The sequence below is a fragment of the Crocodylus porosus genome, unplaced genomic scaffold (assembly GCF_001723895.1).
Source record: "Crocodylus porosus isolate Cpor-Errol unplaced genomic scaffold, CroPor_comp1, whole genome shotgun sequence".
In the NCBI taxonomy this organism is placed as follows: Eukaryota; Metazoa; Chordata; order Crocodylia; family Crocodylidae; genus Crocodylus; species Crocodylus porosus.
Window position 1 is genome coordinate 1,287,248 of NW_017728929.1, and position 19,999 is coordinate 1,307,246.

Genomic DNA, 19,999 nt, shown 5'->3' on the forward strand with positions numbered 1-19,999 from the left:
GCCTTGTCTATTAATAATACCCTGTGCAAGACCAGTAAGCCAAAGTTGTCCCTGTCCTGAGCACCAATGAATAGCTTTGGCTATTGCAGGGCAACACTGACGTTCCAGAAAATAGCTAATCCAAATCCCTCTGGCTACACACAAACCTGCTGGTTGCCTATTTCAGCAGCCTTTGAATAGATGGTATCATTCCAGCCAAGAGGCACTGAGCTGATAACAAAAGATAGACTCTCAGAAACTCATGCAAATGCAACAAACAAAGCCTTCCCCAAGACAGATTTGTTAGGCGGATATAACATTATTTTTTTTCTATAGCCTATGTGTCTGTCCCGTGGGTTCCAGTGGGTGGGTGGGCCTCCTCTGTCAATATTTGGAGTTGGTTAATGATCAACCCATAGGCCCTCATATCTGTCTTTGGTGTCCATCCAAATATTGCTGCTGTTTCCCGAAAAAAGGTACGTGAATATAATTGTGTGATGCGTTTTAGACTTAAATATATTTTGGGCCCTTTCTTTTGGAAAGGGACACAGGTACCCAAGGAAGACTGGCAAGGTTATCAGCATATGATGCTAGCTTTCTCACAGGCAGACAAGGTTCTTTGGGTGAATCTGACACCTTTTATTAGACCAACTTAAATAGTTGGAAAAAAAATTTTAAGCAAGCTTTCGGGTTCAAAAGCGCTTCGTCAGACTGAGGAAGTTAAGCCTTTTTCAGGTGTGTTGTAGGCATAGCTTGGTGGAGGGCTTGATATGTAAAATTCCAGCATACTTGGATCTTACTTGTCAAGCCCATTGAGCTCAACAGCAGCCATAAAATATTATGATCAGCTGCCTGCAGTGTGCCACCTAGAGCTGAGCTGCAGTCCACAGTAGTTTGACAAGTCTGTCTAAGATACTGGCTGGCTTTTGCTCAATTTGAAGCTGATCCATCCCCAGTGATGTCAGTCAGTTTTTCCATTGATTTCCATGGCCTTTGGATCCTCTGCTATTTTCCTGTGCTCTGACAACTTACTCTGCTCTGTGAGCTGAGCATCTGGAGTCCTATTACAGTGTGTGTTTCATCATGTGTCATTAATACATATTTTATCACTAATAAAATATGGATCACTAATTCCATAAAAGAAGAATCAAATCCATAAGACTAACAAAGCCTATTTGCTCTATCTCTTCTGCCTTATTTCCCCTGGCTTTCACTTCTTGCTCTTTCACTACCTAATTTTTCCTTTTTTCATTTTTGCTCAAGTACATCTCTTTTATTCTCCTTGCTCTCTTTTTCCACAGAAAGTGTTTCTCTATAAGCCAGAGGATTCTAAATAGCCTCTACAAAGCCTAAAAGTTCCTCACTTGTGATCTTTGTCTTACTCATGTGCTCCATCTACAGGAGCTGGTCCCTTTCATTTTCAGGTAGGTCCTTCTAAACCAGTGTTTTAACTTTTTTTTCTTCTCCTGAGAACTTTGACATCTATAGTGAAACTGCCCATATTTTCTGAGTAGTGAGCCATGAAAGTTAATTTGCTAAGATGTACAGAAGAAACGCACAGGAGAAACATGAAAAATAGTTTCATAGTTTCTAGGGTCGGAAGGGACCTGAATGGATCATCAAGTCCGACCCCCTGCCCTGGGCAGGAATGAGTGCTGAGATCATAATACCCTATCCAGATATCTATCCAACCTCCTCTTGAAGACCCCCAAGGTAGGGGAGAGCACCACCTCCCTTGGGAGCCCATTCCAGAGCCTGGCAGCCCTAACTAAAGTAATGCCTCCTGATATCAAGCCTGAACCTGCTCTCAACCAATCATTCATATTTATTAAACATACTGATAAGCATGTCCAGGCTACTGGTGAAAACTAAGCTCCTTGTGGCACTAAAACTAAGACAGCAAATGAATTATGCATGGAGACCCATACTCTCAAAACTTAAAAGTTATGCACCTAAATGCCTATTTTAGAAACGAATGGTAATTTAATACTGTTACTTCACTCCTCTAGAGTGCTTTTCATATGTAGACTTCAAAGAGTTTTACAAAGGAATATAGGAATGGAAGAGAGTCTCTGAATTGCTGAATCCCTGTTATTTCAAAGCAAGGAAGGTCTATTATTTCTATTTTGTAGATCTATAATGGGAAATTAAGTGACACACAGAACTCACCCAGCAGGTCAAGGGAAGAGCTGGGACAGCACTTAGATGTCCTAGCCACTCAACAAAAGACCCAATCCTGCAAGGAGCACAAAGCACGGAGTTCAGCCCAGATGCAGTTGCAGGAGCAGTGCACATCTCGGTACTTAAAAGCACACTTATGTGCTTACATTTTAGGCAATGAGCTAGAAAATTTGGCCCGGTGACAGCCAGCCTTTGACAGATCCTTCTGACTTGGCCACAGAGAAGTTCCCTTTCACTTTTCGTGGATCCCAGAGTTTTGGAGGTTGCCCTTAAGTGCCTATAACATACTTAACAACTAGAGGTAGTGTAGCCGTGTTACTCTGAAGTCAGGCCAAAGGCAGAGTAGAGATGCACCTTATAGACTAACTAAATCAGAGATGCATAAATTGCTGGTGAAGTGAGTTCTGCCTCCTGAAAGCTTATGTATCTCTGATTCAGTTAGCCTATACGGTGCATCTCTACCCTGCCTTATATATAACAGACATACATACTCTTCTGAAGACCATCTAGTGTCTGGCCTACAGATATTGCTTCCTCTAATAATCAGAACAATTTGAAATAGAAGAAGCAGCATGTGTAGATCTGCAGGCAGGATTTGTCCCCAGGTCTCTGTTTCTTTCAGTGCTTGGCCATATGTTTCTATCCTTGTTCTACTTGTGTCCTGGGCATTCAAGGTCAGAACTCCCTTGGGAGCTGTCCCTTAGTCTCTGAGAGCATTAATAGCTCTCCTTCTCCCTACCATAATGGCATTAACCATGACAGAACAAAGCGTCATGCTGTCTTCAATTGGACTGTATGGTACCATCTTATGGTCTTTTAGTTCTGACAGTGCTACAGGAGAAGTATTCATATTCCTTCTCTCTTAGATCATAACGATGAATAACTATATTCCCCAAGTCCACAGTCCTCTGTGCTTCAGATAAGGATTCCACAGTTAAGGGGCACTAAAGTAGATTCAGCAGATTTAGGAAAGAACTCCTTGCTTGGCCATCAAATCATTCCCAGACATGCAAGTGTGGAGCAGCTACACTTTTAATAAACAATAAATAGTCTCCAGGAGCTAAGTCCTGATATTTTATTAGACAGAGCTGCTCTACAATCTTTTTTTTTTAATAAATGCTATATGGCTGTGCAAGCAAAATACAATAACTGTGGTTCTTGAGGATCAGTTCCAGGAGCTATTAAGGAAAGAAGAAGTAGCTATCTTGGCTATTGCTATTCAGTGACTGAAAAAATCACTTCCCCTTTATTTTCCTTGATAAAATGTGATTTTCTTTACTGGGTTAGACAGATCTAGATACAGAAATGAATCCAGTAAATACAATATTGGGATTGATTAATTACAGGTGGCAGAAAAAATCCTTAATACCGCTCCCCTGTTTGGCTATTGTCACCACTCACCAGGAAAGTGATTATGACTGACAAGATGCTCATAAATACATAACCAAAGAGTCTAAAAAATAATTTGCAGTGTATTAATCTCTACTGTTCTTAATGGAATGGCTTTACTTGGTGTGACAATAGTGATATCATTGCATGAGCAGAGAGGCAGTTAACTGTGGCTACGAACTGTTGTTACATCTATGCCAAGAGAAACACCTTTCTCCTTGCACAAAGAGCTACTGTACAGCCATTCAAGTGTTTTTTGTGGGAGGAAACTTTCTTGAGTCTCTGACGATATTCCCTCAAGGGAGAGGGAGAAGACCAGCTACCTGCAGCAAGCTGTCAGGGAGCCCTGTAAGACCCATGCTGCCAGGTGCTTGAGCAATGTCCAGATTGTTCACGCTACAGGAGCCACCGCCTCTGCACCCACCCTATGTACAGCTGCAAGTTACTCCACAGCTGTGCAAGGGACAGGAGGGGCATTCCCCTGGAGCTTGGCCTGTTCTGGATGTCCCTGGGGGACTGTCCCCACCATCTCATCTGCCAGTTCCTGCTGTTTGTCAGGAACCATTCCCACTAGCTTGACCTGTCATGGGGAGCTTTGAGATAGTCTGAATCCCATTGCCTCTACCCTCTTACCCCTTGCACAGGACCAGGGTGGCCAACGTTCATTGTCCTTAATTCTTCTTCCAGTTTTTAAAAATGTTTCCCCACTCCATTATTTTATTTAGCCAAGTTGAAGCACAAGCTACACTTCTCTGAAGATGAAGGTTTGGGTTCCTACAAAAGCATTAATTAATGGTGGGAATCCACATTTTTTTTACATAGTGTTTTTGAGGAAAACGGAAGCACATCAGCTGCTGAAGATCCACAAACGCTCTAACCATTTCCTAGAGGAGATACGGGCAGGAGTTTGGAGAGAGAATGCATAGAGGAAACATACTCATTTGAGGAGGCAAAGGAGATTTTCCATTCACAGGAGAAAACAGTGAGTAATTTCAGTTCAGGAAAAGTACAGAGTCTTAACCAGTCAGTTGGTGTGATGCAAGGCAATGCTTTCCCCCAGGAGTTCCATTGACACGATATACTAGTTACCAGAATGCTAGTGGTAGATATATTTTATGGTTTCACTTTTTATTTCTTAATAGATACCAAATATTTAAATAGAGGTAAAACAAGCAAAACAGAAATGATGGTCTTGTCTACACAAGGAGGGTAAACTGGATTAAGGTACTGGATGGTAGCATATTTTAGTGGAATAGCTATTCCTGATTAATTTGCTGTGTGGCTCATTCTCTTTCAATATAAACATGCCATATTCTGCATGACTTTAATCTGCTTGGATTATGCCAATTTGGAATAAAGACACTTATTTTCATGCAGAAGCAAAGAGGCTTCCCCAGGAGCTATCTGCTAGATCCAAGGAATAGCAAAAAGCTATATTCAAATTAATTCTTAGGGAGCTAGATAGAACGTAGGGAGATCTTAGCTGGGGAAGTTCCAAAGAGCAATCTAATATAGGTCAACACCAGAAGCCACAACACTCAATAAGCCCCTGAATTCATTTGGCACTTCTATATTTTGATCCTGTATCTGTTACACTGTTGGGTGTTCAGTGATTCAGCTTCGACAGACAGGTTGGAGAACGCCCTCACCTAACCTGTTCTGCAGTGATCCTTGGAAAGAGGATTCACAACAGTGAACAGAGATACCTAATGGGCAGTGTAAGTTCGGAGCCTAAGCTCCTGACAGGCAGCAGTTCAGACACATTACTATGCTCAGTGCTTCTTATTGGCTGTCCCTGCACACTTCTAGGCTTTCTGAACTGCCCTTAGAGGCACCTACTGCTCCCATTCTCTGAGTGAAATATGTAGGCAGATCCTATGTCTCTCCATTGACTGTACAGGAATCCTAAGTGCCTAAACCAGTCATACTGAATTGCCCTCTTGAGCAAGGAACTTAATATTGGGAATGCCCAAGTGTAGGCACTGAAAAGCTAATTTGTGTCTAGCCTTTTGATGTCTTCAGGCACGTACAAATTAGATTTTGCCAACCCATCATTTCTGTACAATGCTTGTGGAATTAGGATGTGCATCAGAATGGCAACCTAAAATAGCCATGTCTGAACAGGGGGCATCCTAGGACTACTGCCTAAGAGCACGCTGAGGACAGGAGTGTAGCTGAAAAGCCATCTGTCTCAGGACATAAGTCCCTAACTCAGCCTGCAGGCAGATGTCGCTTGCCACTCAGGATCAAGAGCTAAGAGTCCTCTCATATGAATGCCCTTTCACAGAATTGATCAGGGGTCACCATTTTCTTTTAAAGTGTGGCTGCTGACACAGACCATGGTTGTTTTCATGCCTGTCTTTTATATAATAGTCTAGGGATGATTAGGTTAGTGGGAAATCTGGGTTCTTTTTCTGAGGAGACACTAACCTACGTTTTCTGCTCTGACTGGGTACTGGAGGTTCCCTGCCCAGAGAAAGTGGTTAGGGCCCTGGTTGGAAAGGGAAGGCCAGGCTTCTGACTAGTGACTATAGCTAGTGACTGCAGCTGCCTTCAAGGGTAGGTAGCGGTTAGGATGGGGAGTGGCTCTGAAAGGCAATTTTGGAATTAGGTGTCTCACATCGGGCTAAATTCTCTCCAGGCACTTAAGTCTTTTACTGGATTTAGCCCTACACTCTTATTCGTATCTCCAGTACAGATCAGTTGAGGAAAAAATGCTGTGGAGATTATTAGTTCCCAAAGGATATTGGGAGGAGCTAAAGTGACTTCTCTGATTAACTAACATTTTTCCTCTCTTGTGATTATATTTTGCAGATGGAGTTTTGGTTCCATTACAAAGGTAGGAAAAAGGGAGATAACTGACCTATTTCTTGTGCTCCTACTGGTTGCCAGAAGGGCTATAAACAATCAGTGCACTCTTTCTCATGCTAGACCTTTTCTCAGGTCCTGGCACTATAGCACCTGCCTCTTTTCTTCCAAACAGATTTAAGTCCATGCAAAGAGAATCCCTGCAAGAATGGTGGGATCTGTCAACTGAAACACTATGATTATATCTGCATCTGTCCCCCACCAGTTTGGAGGGAAGCAGTGTGAAACAGGTGAGTGGGGAAATATGTGAACAAAACACTCCCCTTGAAGAAATGATTGTGTGAAATGTAGTGGCATACCTCTGACCGGACCATTTGCAGACGGCTGAGTTTCATACGTGTTAACTCCAATTTGATACACTGCTTCTCTGGTGCTTTGACTAAGCAGTCGCATAGGCAGTAGTCAGAAGGCTGCATTAGGTTAGATAAAATTAGAGTTGTGTTAGATGAATTTTATGAATAAGAGACACTGGGCAAAGTTCAGTTTGAAATAGAAACACAGGGAAACTGAAGTGATGTTACAAGAACAACTGGATTGTGATTCCTTCCCTTCTGCAATGCCTTCTATAGCCCACACATAAAAACAGAGCAGGACTTCACTGCACCAAGTAAACTGAAGTGGGGAATAGGAAAAAACTGAAATGATTGTTTTTGTCTATAACCATGTAGGTTCATTTACACACTTTTATTGACTACTTTTCTTACAGTGCAACTTGTTAGACACAGAATGAATAAAGCGGTGACCTCAACCCAAGGAGTGAATTCTCCAACTTCAGTAACAATACAGGAAGTGAAATGCAGAGAGGAACAAAGAACTGTTGCTTATTTTACAAGCATTTTTGGGCAGAGCCAGTCTCATTCTGTGTGCGGCACTCAATATCCAGCTCCTATCTTGGCTGTGGCCTGTCCATGATGCTATTGCCCAAATAATAACAGAAAGCAAGAAGAGGATACGGGTTCAACAAGGCCAGGCAATTAACTGGCTGCAGAAGACAGTTTTCTTAGATTTTCTCACATACTAGATCCAGTGCTAGAGAAGTGGGTCTCAAGCTTTTTAACTTCAAGGGACCCCTTGGAAAACACTAGCTTTTAATTCCTCCCCACCCTGTTAACTTCAGAAAAATAATAGAGCAATGTTTCCATAGCAAAGAACTTAGAAACATCAGAGAAGGTCAGAACATTTTTAATGCTACTGATTTCTATTTGAAATCTCTGGGTTTATCTTGTGAATCATGTTTCCACACCAAACAATGCTAACATGTGACAACCCATGGCACCTTTGAAAGGATCTCATGGCACTCTGGTTGAGACTTGCTGCTCTAGCCCAGGGGGTTGCAACCTGCAGCCAGTGGACTGAATCTGAACTACCAAGTGATTCAATTCAGCCTGCAACGCTAGAACATCAGAGCAATTTGGGGGTGGGGAAAACAACAGCAGTGGCAGTGGCCGGGTTGCCTTCAGCCCAGGCTCAGTGTATTATTTAGCGTGCCACTCCTCAAAGGTTTCCAGCTCTTATAGCAACATTTCTTCTGTCACTGGCTTGATTTCTTCATTGCAACACTGCTGCTGACAAGGCAATGTGCTACTGGGTCATTTAATATCAGTAACCAGCATGTGCACATACATTTCTGTTGCAGAGAAGTTTGAATGTTGGTATAAGAATGGTGGCTGCTCACAGTATTGCCAAGACACCACTCACTCCCTTCATGTGGTGTGCTCCTGTGCAGAGGGCTATGTGCTTGGTGATGATAGAAAGACATGCCTACAATCAGGTAATGAATGTGGGACCCAGTTACTTTCTTGACACTCTCCTTCCCACTTCTGTGGGTTGCACACATTCCTTTGGACTGCCACGTATGCCACCCCACTGAAGGGGAAAACCAGATGCATTTATGTAGAACTGAAGATTGTTTCTCAAATTAGCACAAACATCTTCAACCCAGAAAAGCTGGTTTCTTTCTACTATGAGTATTCTACACCCTCCCACTGTTGTTGTCTCAGGATGGAAAAAATGTCTCCAAACTGTGGCATGTAGGGTATACAACGGGCTGCTGACAGTGTGCAGAAAAAAAGCTTAGAAAGGCATCCAGCTCCAGTTTCCTAGAGTAGAATGGGTAAAAAGAACTGGGTGAGAAGAACTGGCATCATGGGCACAGGAGGGCAGGCTAGGAACCAAATGTGCTTGATATACTATGAGAAGATACCCAACTGCGCTTTATTGACTTGCATATGGCTGATGGCAAAATAAATGGATGGGTAATGTTACAATTTCAGTGCTTAAAAAGAAGCAGAAATTAGCTATGGGGGTCACAACTTGACACTAAATATTGAACCTGGAACCCAAAGGTTTCTGATTTTTCAGCTCAGTTTCCCTGTGGGCTGGTTACAAAATCTGCACACACTTTTAAGGAAGATCCTGCTATGTGGAGCGAGACAGTGGACAGCCCCCCTAGGCAGAACACAAAATTTCAGGGTGTCACTGAGTGGAAGACAACAGTGGAGGCTGTTGCCAGGCAGAATGAGACACTAGAGATTGCAGCCAGTTGGAACCAGACAGTCAAGGCCTTTCCTATGTGGAATGAGACCACAGATGACACTGCTCTTCGGAACAAGACGCAGGAGGAACAGAATTTTCATGAAGGCCTCAGCCAGACTGGAGATGAGGAAAACCGTACAGATGGAGATGGACCCAGCTGGACAAGTTTCCCCCAAAGTGAAGAGCACCATGATTACAGAATAACTGGAGAATCGTTCTGTCGTTGTGGATGCTGCCCCTGGCAGGTAATGGTTTTCTTGTATTTTTGGCTCCAAATACCACATTTGCATAGAATGATAGAGAAACATAGAAATTAAGGGCTGGAAGGGACTCCAAGAGATCGAGTCCAACCCTTCTCCTCTGGGCAGGAATACTGCTGAGATCAAATGATCCCAGCAAGGTGTCTGTCCAGTCTCCTCTTATAGACTTCCCAAGGAGGGAAGTCTTCTTCAGATTCTGGTCACCCTTACCATAAAGTTCTTCCTTACATCCAACCTGAAACCATCCTCTAACAGTTTATGGCCATTGCTCACTGTCCTCCCCTGAAGCACCCTAGCAAACAGTTTTTATCTTAGCTCCTGATATTCACCCCTTACATACTTATAGATAGCCACCAAGTCCCCCCTCAGTCTTCTCTTCCCCAGGCTGAACAGTCCCAGATCCCTTAGTCTTGCTTCATAAGGTTTGTCCTCCAGGCCCTTAATCATTCTTGTGCCCTTCTCTGAACCCTTTCAAGATTCTCTACATCTTTTTTGAAGTGCAGCACCCAGACCTGGACAGTACTCTACCTGGGGTCTAGCCAGTGCTGAGGAGAGAGGAGGTATCACTTCCTTAGCCCTGCTCACGATGCATTGGCTAATACGTCCTCGTATGCTATTAGCTCCGTTGACTACAGCATTGCACTGAAGGCTTTCACTCATCCTGTGATCAACTATAACCCTGAGGTCCCTTTCACCCACCTTTCCAGCTTGTCCAGACCCACTTGGATCCACACCTATCCACTAGCGTGACCGCTTCGCCCCATAACTTAGTATCGTCCACAAATTTGGCCAGCGTGCTTTCCACATCCTCATCTACTTCATTGATTAAGATGTTGAACAGCACAGGGCCAAGAACCAAACTCTGTGGGACACCACTGCCCTCCTCCTGCCAAGATGATACAGATCCATCCACTAACACTCTCTGGGTTTGACCCCTTAGCTAGTTCCTAAACTACCTGACCATGGACTCTGCCAGCCCACAATCCCCCAGTTTTGTTTTGTTTTTTCATAAAAGCATCATGGGAGACCATATCAAAGGCCTTTTTAAAATCCAAGTATATGACATCAAGTGTGTTTCCCACATCTAAGTAGTTTGTTACTTGATCATAGGAGATGAGGTTGGTCAGACAATTATTTCCGTCTTGGTGAACCACACATTCTAACTGTGGAAAAGCAAAGATGTTATCTAAGTATTGCCAAATATTCCTCCTCTGGGTCAAAGAGCACTTATTAGATGCTGCAAAAATTTCCCATTTATCTGCACAGGTTTGTTTTCTAGTGGCCCATGCTACAGAATCCTCATTCATTGGTCTGTGTTGTATCCTAAACAGGCTCAACTTATATCTCCTCTTATTTATAATAAAACAAGTCATTTAAGCTCCTTCAGTGTTCAGGATGTCCTTCAGTTTGGTCTTCTCATGATTTGTTATTTAATCTTAGTTTCTCAATCATCTGCTTAGTAAGAAGCCATACTTTGGCTCCAGGCATTCTGACTGAAGGGATATAATTGTTTAAAAAAACCCAAATGAACCTTCTTTCATGGAGTTCAGAAGGGCTTGCCTTCAGATTACTGAATCTTTCTCCAATATTCTGTTCAATCAGAACGTTTCTCTTTATTATAAATTTTTATTTTAAAATAGTATGATGGCATTTGGCCCAGAGAAAAACATTTCTATGTCCTCCTTTCTCCCCTATTCCTTGTGATTTTTGTTCATATTCGTAATGAACATAAGTGTAGAATTCTGCTAATTAATTCACAGTTCTTACTTTACTCATTCAGTTCTATGATTACTGTGGCAGGCCAGTAAGGGGAGCTTCTGCTCTGAGCCACCCATGTCATTATGCCTTACCACCTACCAAGCTCCAAGTACCTCCCTGGGGGCACCTCACCTTTGGCCACCCCCCTTCCTGGAGCACACCCACCAGCCTGGGGTATCCCTGCCACCACCCAGAGGTGCTGTTCTGTATTTGGGCCCTGTGGCCCCTGGGGTACACAGGCCTTGTAGACCCTGAGGGTACTTGAGCCCCTGCAAGAACTTGAGGTGCTTCCTTTAGCCCAGGGGTTTTCAACTGGGGGTATGCATACCCCTGGGGGTACTTGGGAAGGCCTCAGGGGGTACATGGCAGCAGGCGTCACTGCCACCATTTCTGATGCCGCCATCACACTCACCGATTGGCCACTGGGGGACCTCCTCCCATCCCCCGCTTGTCAACCTGTGGCTTCCTTCTTGACTGGCTGCTGTGGGGGACACTGACCCAATAAGGTTGAAAACTCCTGCTTTAGTCTGAAGCACAAAAAGTAGCCTCCCTTTGTTATCTGAGCCTAGAGAGCTTACAGGCATGCCCCAATCCCTCTCCCTGCAAGTTCACCATGCTTGTAACATGGCTGCTCTCCCTCCCCCTGGGCAGTTTTAGGTTTATATAGGCCTTTTGACATCACTCCTGAGACCTAATTACAGGCAGGTGTTGTGGGGTGCCAACCAATCAATTTAAAAAGCATCACTGCTCACCTGCAGGAGTGACAGGAGCTTGAGCCCCTGCCCAATGCCATTAGGTCAATGCTAACCCAGTAGAGAGCTAAGTCCACACCTCTCTCACCTGGCCCAGGTCATGTAGGCAAAACCGGTTGACAGACAGGTGAAAAGACAATGACAAGGAAAAACCTAATAGAAGAGACTGGAATGGCATTCTTCCACACCCTTCCCCCGACTTTAAAAGCCCAGGCCCATAGTTTCCCAGAGCTTTGGGCCTGGGTATGCTTTGTCCAGAAGGGTTACCTCTCATACCCAGAACAGCAATCACACAACATATAAGACTGGCTAAAACAACAATGCACACAGAACATTAAGGCATATTGGGGTGTCCCCACACCAGAGCATTTTGGGGCAAGGCTGAGACCAATGGACCCATTACCCAGAGTCTTTTCATGATAGAGAATCCACTACGATGTTCTGGCTTCCTCTGATGTGTTTGATGGTGAAGTTGAACTCCTGAAGCTGCCAGGCCCATTCACTGAAGCTTGGTGTTGGTGTTCTGCGGTGTTTGCAGCCACTGAAGTGGGGCATGGTATGCGAGGACCACGAATTGCTGTCCCCATAGATAGGGCCTCAGCTTGTTCAGAGCACAGACGCTTGCCAAACACTCCTTCTGAATAGATGACAGGCTCTGCTCCTGGGGAATTAACTTTTGGCTCAAGTAAGCCATGGGGTGTCATATTCCTTCATGCTCTTGCAGGAATACAGCTCCCAGTCCCATGTCCAAGGCATCTGTGGCTATGCAGAAGGGCTTATCATAGTCTGGTACCTTCAGAACTGGCTGTTTGATCAGGGTAGCTTTTAATGTGTTAAATACCTCTTGGCACTCCTGCTTCCAGACCACCAATTCAGAGTTGCCTTTCTTTGTCAGCTCATGCAGGGGAGCTGCCATCGCCCTAAATCCAGGGACAAACCTTCTGTAGTATCCAGCCAGACCAAGGAAGGCTCTGACCTGCTTCTTAATTTGTGGGGGTGGCCAGTCTCTAATAGCCTCAATCTTGTCCCACATGGGAGCAATCGTGCCTCCTCCCACATGGTGTCCTAAATATACCACTTCAGGCAATGCCAACTGGCAATTTGATTTCATTGCTATTCCAGCCTGCTTGATCCTATCTAACATTGTGGTGAGATGAATCAGGTGCAATTCAAAGTCTTGACTGAAGCTGGCAATGTTGATGTAGGCCACTGCAAACTGCTCACATCCACGTAGCAGTTTATTAATCAGTCTCTGAAACGAAGCAGGAGAATATCACATACCAAAAGGTAAAACAGTAAACTCAAACAGTCCCAAAGGTAAGAGCAGACTTGGCTATGGCATCTGGATCCCTTGGATAGATCAAGAGTAGAAATTAACTTGGCTCAGCCCAGAGTATCAAGCAAGGTCCATTCTGGGCATGGGGTAGGCACCAGGGTGGTAATAGCGTTCAGCTTCTTGTAGTCCACACAGAACCTGATGGTCCCATCCTGCTTCTGGATGAATACCACAGGGCTGGCCCGGGGGCTCGTCGAAAGCTGTCTTACCCTCAGTTCTACCATCTCAGCGAGCTCATGCTTTATCTCTTGCAGCACCTTCCCATTGACTGGGTAGGGCATTGACCAGGTAGGAAGATGGCTGCCCATGTCTATGGTGTGTACCGCCAGGTCTGTTTTACCTGGTTTGTTAGAGAACACCATCTCAAAGTCTTTGAGAGCCATATGCAGCTTGTCCTTACTCTGGAAGGGCAGACAATCCAGCAGGTAGAGCTTCTCTATTTCAGCCTCTCCATCCCAGTCAGCACACAAGACTGGCTCCTCTGGGTCCTCGGTTGATTCCTCAACTGAGGAAATCCGAAATGCAACATCTCTTCTTTCAAAGTAGGGTTTAAGTATGTTTACATGTACCACCTTAGGCCTTTTGCCTGACCTGCTCATGGCAACCTTCCCGTGCTGCTTACAGTTTTTCTGTCTTTAGTAGCAGGAAAACCATGACCTTATCCCCTGGTTCAGAAGTATGCAGCTTTCGTACCAGACATTCTGTTCCTTCTGGCCTGGGCTCCAGAGTCTCATGCCAGCTTCCTCATATCCCTTAGCTTCTGGCAGAAGCCTGGCACATATTCTACCACTGATGTTTTAGAGGAGATTTTCCCTTCCCACTCCTCTCTCATAAGATCGAGAAGACCCCTGACTCACCTCCCGAACATCAACTCAAATGGCAAGAACCTGGTGGATTCCTGGGGTCTCTCTCAGAAGGCAAAGAGCAGATGCGGCAGTTTCTTACCCCAGTCCATATAGGCTTTCAGAATACCCTTCGAGGTCCCATTGAACCTTTTCTACCAGCCCATTTGTCTGGGGGTGATAGGCGGTGGTCTTGAGGTGTTTAACCCCACAGCACTCCCACAGGCATTTCAGCACATCAGCCAGGACATTCCCATCCCTGTCAGTCAGGATCTCAGAGGGGAACCCTAGCTGGAAGAAGATCTGTCAGGGTATCTGTGACTACAGGTACCTCTGTGGAGGCCAAGGCAACTGCCTCTTGGTACTGTGCCACAAAATCCATACTGGTCAGGATATGTTTCTTCCCTCTATGAGTCTTATGCCTCAGAGGGCCCATAATGTCTACTCCCACACTTTGGAAAGCTTGATCGATGATAGGGAGGGGCTGTAGGGGAGCTTTTCCCTTATCCCCACTCTGTCTGATCACTGGCACATCTCATAGGATCTGCAATAATACATCACATTTTGGGCTAGCCCGGGCCAATAAAAATTTGCCTGCAGAGACTGGGATGGCATTCTTCCACACTTACTACTTCTAATAATTTAAGATGCTTTAGGAAAAGTGACAATGATGTCATCTGGAACTCTGAAGATCTTCCTGACTCCTTTATAATTTCAGAGCAAGAGTAAGTAAAGTAATCCTCTTATTCAAGGTGCCTGTAGACACACTACAGATAAAGGATAAGTTCTTTCATTTACAATTTCTTCTCCTAAATCTCTACTGCCAACTGGACCTCTTCACCCACTTTATCCAGTTGAAATACCTGTTTTTAGCTACATGTTCCAGTAATCTTACACACTTCTACTATCTATTTAAGGGTATGATCCAAGCTGCATTAAATGGAGTGAAACCTGATTTCAGCAGGAGTTTGATAAACCCTTTAAGGCCATCCGACTCACAAAAGGTAGCTTTGAAAATTCCCAAGTCCAAAATATTCAGGTTCAAGTTCTAAACATATACACAACAGTTTGCTGACACAGTTGAAAAATTACATCTAAATTTTGTCAGTTCAGGTGAAAGAAATCCAGAGATTGTTCTTTTTTCTTCACAAGTGGTACCTAAAAGAATTGGACATTAACAAGACAGCGACTATTTATACATATTGAGATTCAATTTATTTTCTTCTTTTGACTGAACACCATTGTTATAGCAGTCTTTCTTGACTGTACTATGCATTTGCTTTTTTAATCCATTTTATGAATAATTTTCACTCTAGTTCTTTACAGTCCAATATAGAATCCAAACTAATTGCATCCTTTCCTTCATTGTCCTTTGCCACTTGCTAAAATTTTAACATAAATGTAAAAATGTAACAGGACATGAAAAAAAAAAATTCTCTCTCACTAGTTTTCCACAGATATAACTCTGTTTGGCTTTTGTGGAAAATGGTAATACTCCTGAACTCTAGCAGTATAAACAATCATATGCAGGATAAAAATGCATTTACATCCACCCCTCAAGAGTCATGAAACACTATATACCATTGTGCCTTCATTTTGCCCTTCCATAGATATGCCTTTAAAGTATGATCTCATTCTACTTCATATCCTGCTTGGTTTGGGTTTTTTTTAAACCCTTTCAGGCCTCTTTTAACATCATCAAGAGGTAAACAATTAAAAAGTAAAACATTTTTACTCTTGGCTTTTGATTTTAAAATCTAGGACTATCAAGTCTGCTTTCCCGCTGTTTGGGGAAGGAAATCTTGCAAGTGCCAGGACTAATATATTACACCCATTCACTTAAAAGGGACAGTAGTGTAGAGTCTTTATTAAACACAGCACTCTGTTCCAGGTACTGTACCTAAGACATGAACTTCCAGGCTTAAAAGGAGGGAATCTCATGGAAATATGGCTCCCTCCCTCTCCTCAAACACAAACTTTTACTGTTTACTGGTGACCCTGAGGGTAAGTAATATCGTTTGGGGTTTTGCTTCCATAGTGTATATCTAGGATGGACAGATACTTGAAGTCCTCCAAATCTTGCTTGGAGCACTTCAAAATGGCTGTGAAGATTTGTAGCAGTCGTGCTTTCCAGCCAAGGGGCTGGGGAGCAGCAATTCTTGTTTACCATGAGAGGTTTTTGAGGACAGCTGAGTGCACAGCTCTTTGGCTGTCCTTCCTGTTCCTCCCCCTTCTTCTCAGCAGGGACTAGACAGTGCACTGTGGGACACTGGAGGACCAAGCAGCCTCCTAGCACATGCCCCCTGCCTCCCCCATCCACTGGAGGGTTCACACTTCAGGAATAAGTAAAAAAACGACCTCTTGAGCACTTCAAAGAGCACATCTGTCTACGGCCGCTCTCTCTGGAACCCATCTTGGGACCCTCTCATTTTATTTCTTCATAGGTATTGATCCGAAATAGTGAAGGCTACGGCTTCTGTGGTGGGAGTTTAATCAGCAGTCGTTGGGTGGTCACAGCCGCTCACTGTGTTGAGACTGGAAGAGCACATCTTGTTACTATAGGTGAGCAAGTTCTTATATTGACAAATACTTCACTGCAGATCACATGGGCAATACTTTTAATTCACCCATCCCCTGGCATGGGTGGAATATTAGCAATATTAACTGATGTAAGAGACTCTTGAGATAGGTTGGATATTCCTGTTCATTTTTCAATCAAAAAGTCTCCACCTTCTTAGAAAATAAACCCATCCTGATGCCTTTTTAGACCCACTTTTCAGTCTAGGGTCACACTTCATAATTTTCTCTTTGTCTCACACTGCTCAATGTATAAACAGAAAGATTTATGTTTTCTTTCCAAGTCCCAGCTGTACAAACTTACTCTGTGATGTGACAAGTAGAGGAACCTGCTACCAGGAAACGAACAACTTCCATCTTCAGGTTTCTGGCTCATGTTTCTGTAGAGAGCACTGAAAAGGCAAGGCAATATTAAAAGAGAGGGTTACTGCAGCTGACATGCAAGCTGAACCCCCCGTTTTGGCTGTTCTTAAGCATTCTTCACTATTGAATCTCAATCTCTGGTCCTAGTACCCTAGGACAGCTGCATATTTGCCTGTTCCTCATCCCAGTCTAACTGAGATGAGTACACAGGCTTGATGTAGCTGGGTTTTTGGTTGGAGCCATATTGGTCTAATAAAAGATACCACATCTACTCTAAGAGACTTGCCTGCCTATGTCCTTAGACCAACTGGGTAGTTGGAAAAAAGCCCTAAAGCTTGCCAAGAACTTTTTTCAAACTACTCAGTTGTTAAATAAAAGATACCACATCTAAGAACTTTGCAGGCTTGATGTGAACATTTCACCGGTATAAATGAATGCCTGTCTACATCTTTAGTTGTCAGGTTCTAGAGTTCCTGCTAATAGGGAGGCTGAGGAGGGGAAGAATACATTTTGTAACCAGACACTCAATTGGGACTCGGAAAAATCAGGATGCAATTTCCAGCTTTGCCAATGCCCTCCTGGGCAACCTCCAGCAACTCATTCAACTCTGTTTTGGGTGGAGTATTAGCAATAATGTTTGTCATCAGCATTGTTCAGTCATGTCAGTTTGTCATCTATACGAGGATAGTACTTCTCTCTTTCATAGCATGTTGCAAGGAAAAATTTCTTAATGATAGTATTATAGGTCATGAAAATGAGTATAGCTAGAAGTGCTCTGTATCCCTATGGAAGAGCCATAGAGCGAGCCAACACATACATTTTGGGGATGGGGTCCCTCTCAGATTAACGTGTTTAAAGAATGTTAGGACATGGTATAACTGAACATTTGGAAAACTAGAGATGTTCAGCCCATAAAAATCTTTCTTTTAATCTAATCTACAGCTACAGGGTTGGGGTTAGGGAGAAAAAAAGACTTCAACTAAAATTTTAAAAGGCAAGGTGGACTTTGCAGAAAACGAGATTCCATCTTTTTGAGAGAAGCAGCAGAAATTTAATTCTAATTCCAGCCTGGTTTGAACCTGAAGTTAAGCTGCATGAGGTCTTCATAAGCAGTTCCTGACCAATACATAAAATTATTTTGCGAAAAACAATGGGCTCTCTCATACTTTACCCAATCCTTTGTCACATGCCACATTACATGGGAGTAGTGGTGTTTAGTTAAGTAAGCACTAGTGAACTAGATTAACTGACATATTTAAGCTCACAGGGCTTGTCTACAGCCATTAATATGTCGTAGTTACTGTGCAGTAGCATCAGCACCTGCCTTTTTAGTAACACTACTGCACGGTAGTATATTAGCATGGTTTGGGTTGACATGCTACCGCGCTGTATTGTTAGACTACTGCAGTTAGGGTCTTGAGTAGATGTGCCCACAGGCAATTAAACTGCCTTGAGAGGTTAAAGCTTTAATCCTCTGCTTCCTGTTTCCCCAAATGAAAACCCTATACAAGCCATTTAAAATTCTCAGACACCTTTGCCTGTCTTCACTGCAGGAGATTTTGACAAACACCAGAGAGAACTGGAAGAACAAAAGATCCAAGTGCAACAGAGTTGGATGCATCCACATTATGATTCGGATAACTACAATAATGACATTTCTTTGCTGTACTTGAGCAGTGACGTTAAGTTTAATAAGTATGCGCTCCCTATTTGCCTTCCCATTCCAAACCTAGGAAACTTGCTGACTGCAGAAGGAAATATAGGGATGGTAAGTGAATGGGGTTCTTCCACATATTACAGAGGTTCTCTCACACGGTTCCTCATGGAAGTTAGGTTACCTACAGTGAACAAAGGCACTTGTCAACAATCAACAGAGAAGCTCATTACTGATAACATGTTCTGTGCAGGATATGCTGAGAAAGCCCTGGATGCCTGTAAAGGGGATAGCTGAGACCCCTTTGCTATATCTTACCACGATGCTTGGTACCTTTTAGGGGTTGTTAGTTGGGGCGAAGGCTGTGCTGAAGAAGGGAAATATGGTATAGACACTCAGGTATCAAACTACACTCAATGGATAAAGGATGTTGTTAACAGTGTATCAGATACAGGAAGGTAGATAAATGCACAGTAAAGACGTTTTTCTTCCCCTTTATAATAGCAGGAACACATCTTCTACTTGTTACAGGATCTTTCAATGACGTTAGGACACCAACTCACCAGTCCTACGCATGCATTATTTTTATAAGCAAGAAACCATTTCCTAGTAGTGCATTATCTTTGGTACAGTTACTTCAGTGTTTATATACAGTGAGCTACACTGAATACATTTAGGACCCTACCAGTATCTGTTCAGTTTTGCTACCAAATTACCTATTATGACAGCTATACATTACATCATTAAATATTAATCTAAACAGTGTTCTGTGCTCTTTGTATCTGGTAATAAAAAATACTGCTGCATTTATTAAGAACCCTATACTGTGAACAACTGCATTGGCTAACTTGGCAAGGGAAGCTGCAGGGATTAGAGAGCTGGGACTTTCGAGCTAAGGGTTTACAGTATCACTTTGCAGAACCCTTGATTCTAACCCTTACTTCACCCAATGGGACTTGAACCAGCATTTCTGCCCAAGTCTTCTGCCTACTTATAACCCCTCTCTTGAAACTGATCCACACTACCTTGCCTTTAACATTCACTGGATAAACAGCACTGAGAAAGTCTCCATCCCATTGTAAGCATCAAGCATGGAATGAGGAAGTGAACAATATCCCCATCTCTCCGCTGACCAGAGTCAGATTCAAGAGAGCCTGGGCAATACGCACCCAATGGCCTGATGCAGACTTGAACCTTCTCTGGGTGATGGGAGCCTGGAACCTAGATCTGCTTCCTAAGCATGGGCTAAAAAGGTGGAAGGCTCCTCCCTCCAGCCTCTAACACTCACTAGTCATGTTTTTTCTGCAAGTAAAAATGTCAGGACTTGCCCAGGCAATCCTAACTTGTGGCATGACCGACTGGCCAGAATGCAGCTTAATTTCACACGTTGAGAGGCAGGTGCAGGTTTCTGCCCACACACAAACATCAGTTTGTGATGACCCAAAAGCTGCAGTTCCCTGGCTGGGATATGCTATTTAGGCACATAAAGGAAGACAATTAAGTCC

The 19,999-nt window shown here is 43.5% G+C and overlaps 1 protein-coding gene across 1 annotated transcript; it reads left to right on the top strand.

Annotated features, from left to right (window-relative positions):
• Positions 1-8,636: 8,636 nt before the first annotated feature.
• Positions 8,637-19,822, top strand: LOC109315371 (coagulation factor X-like). Its single transcript, XM_019543045.1, is given in 3 exon segments — positions 8,637-9,197; positions 16,345-16,581; positions 18,369-19,822. Coding segments are annotated over 3 exon segments (1,185 nt in total). The 5' UTR covers positions 8,637-8,837; the 3' UTR covers positions 18,957-19,822.
• Positions 19,823-19,999: the final 177 nt, after the last annotated feature.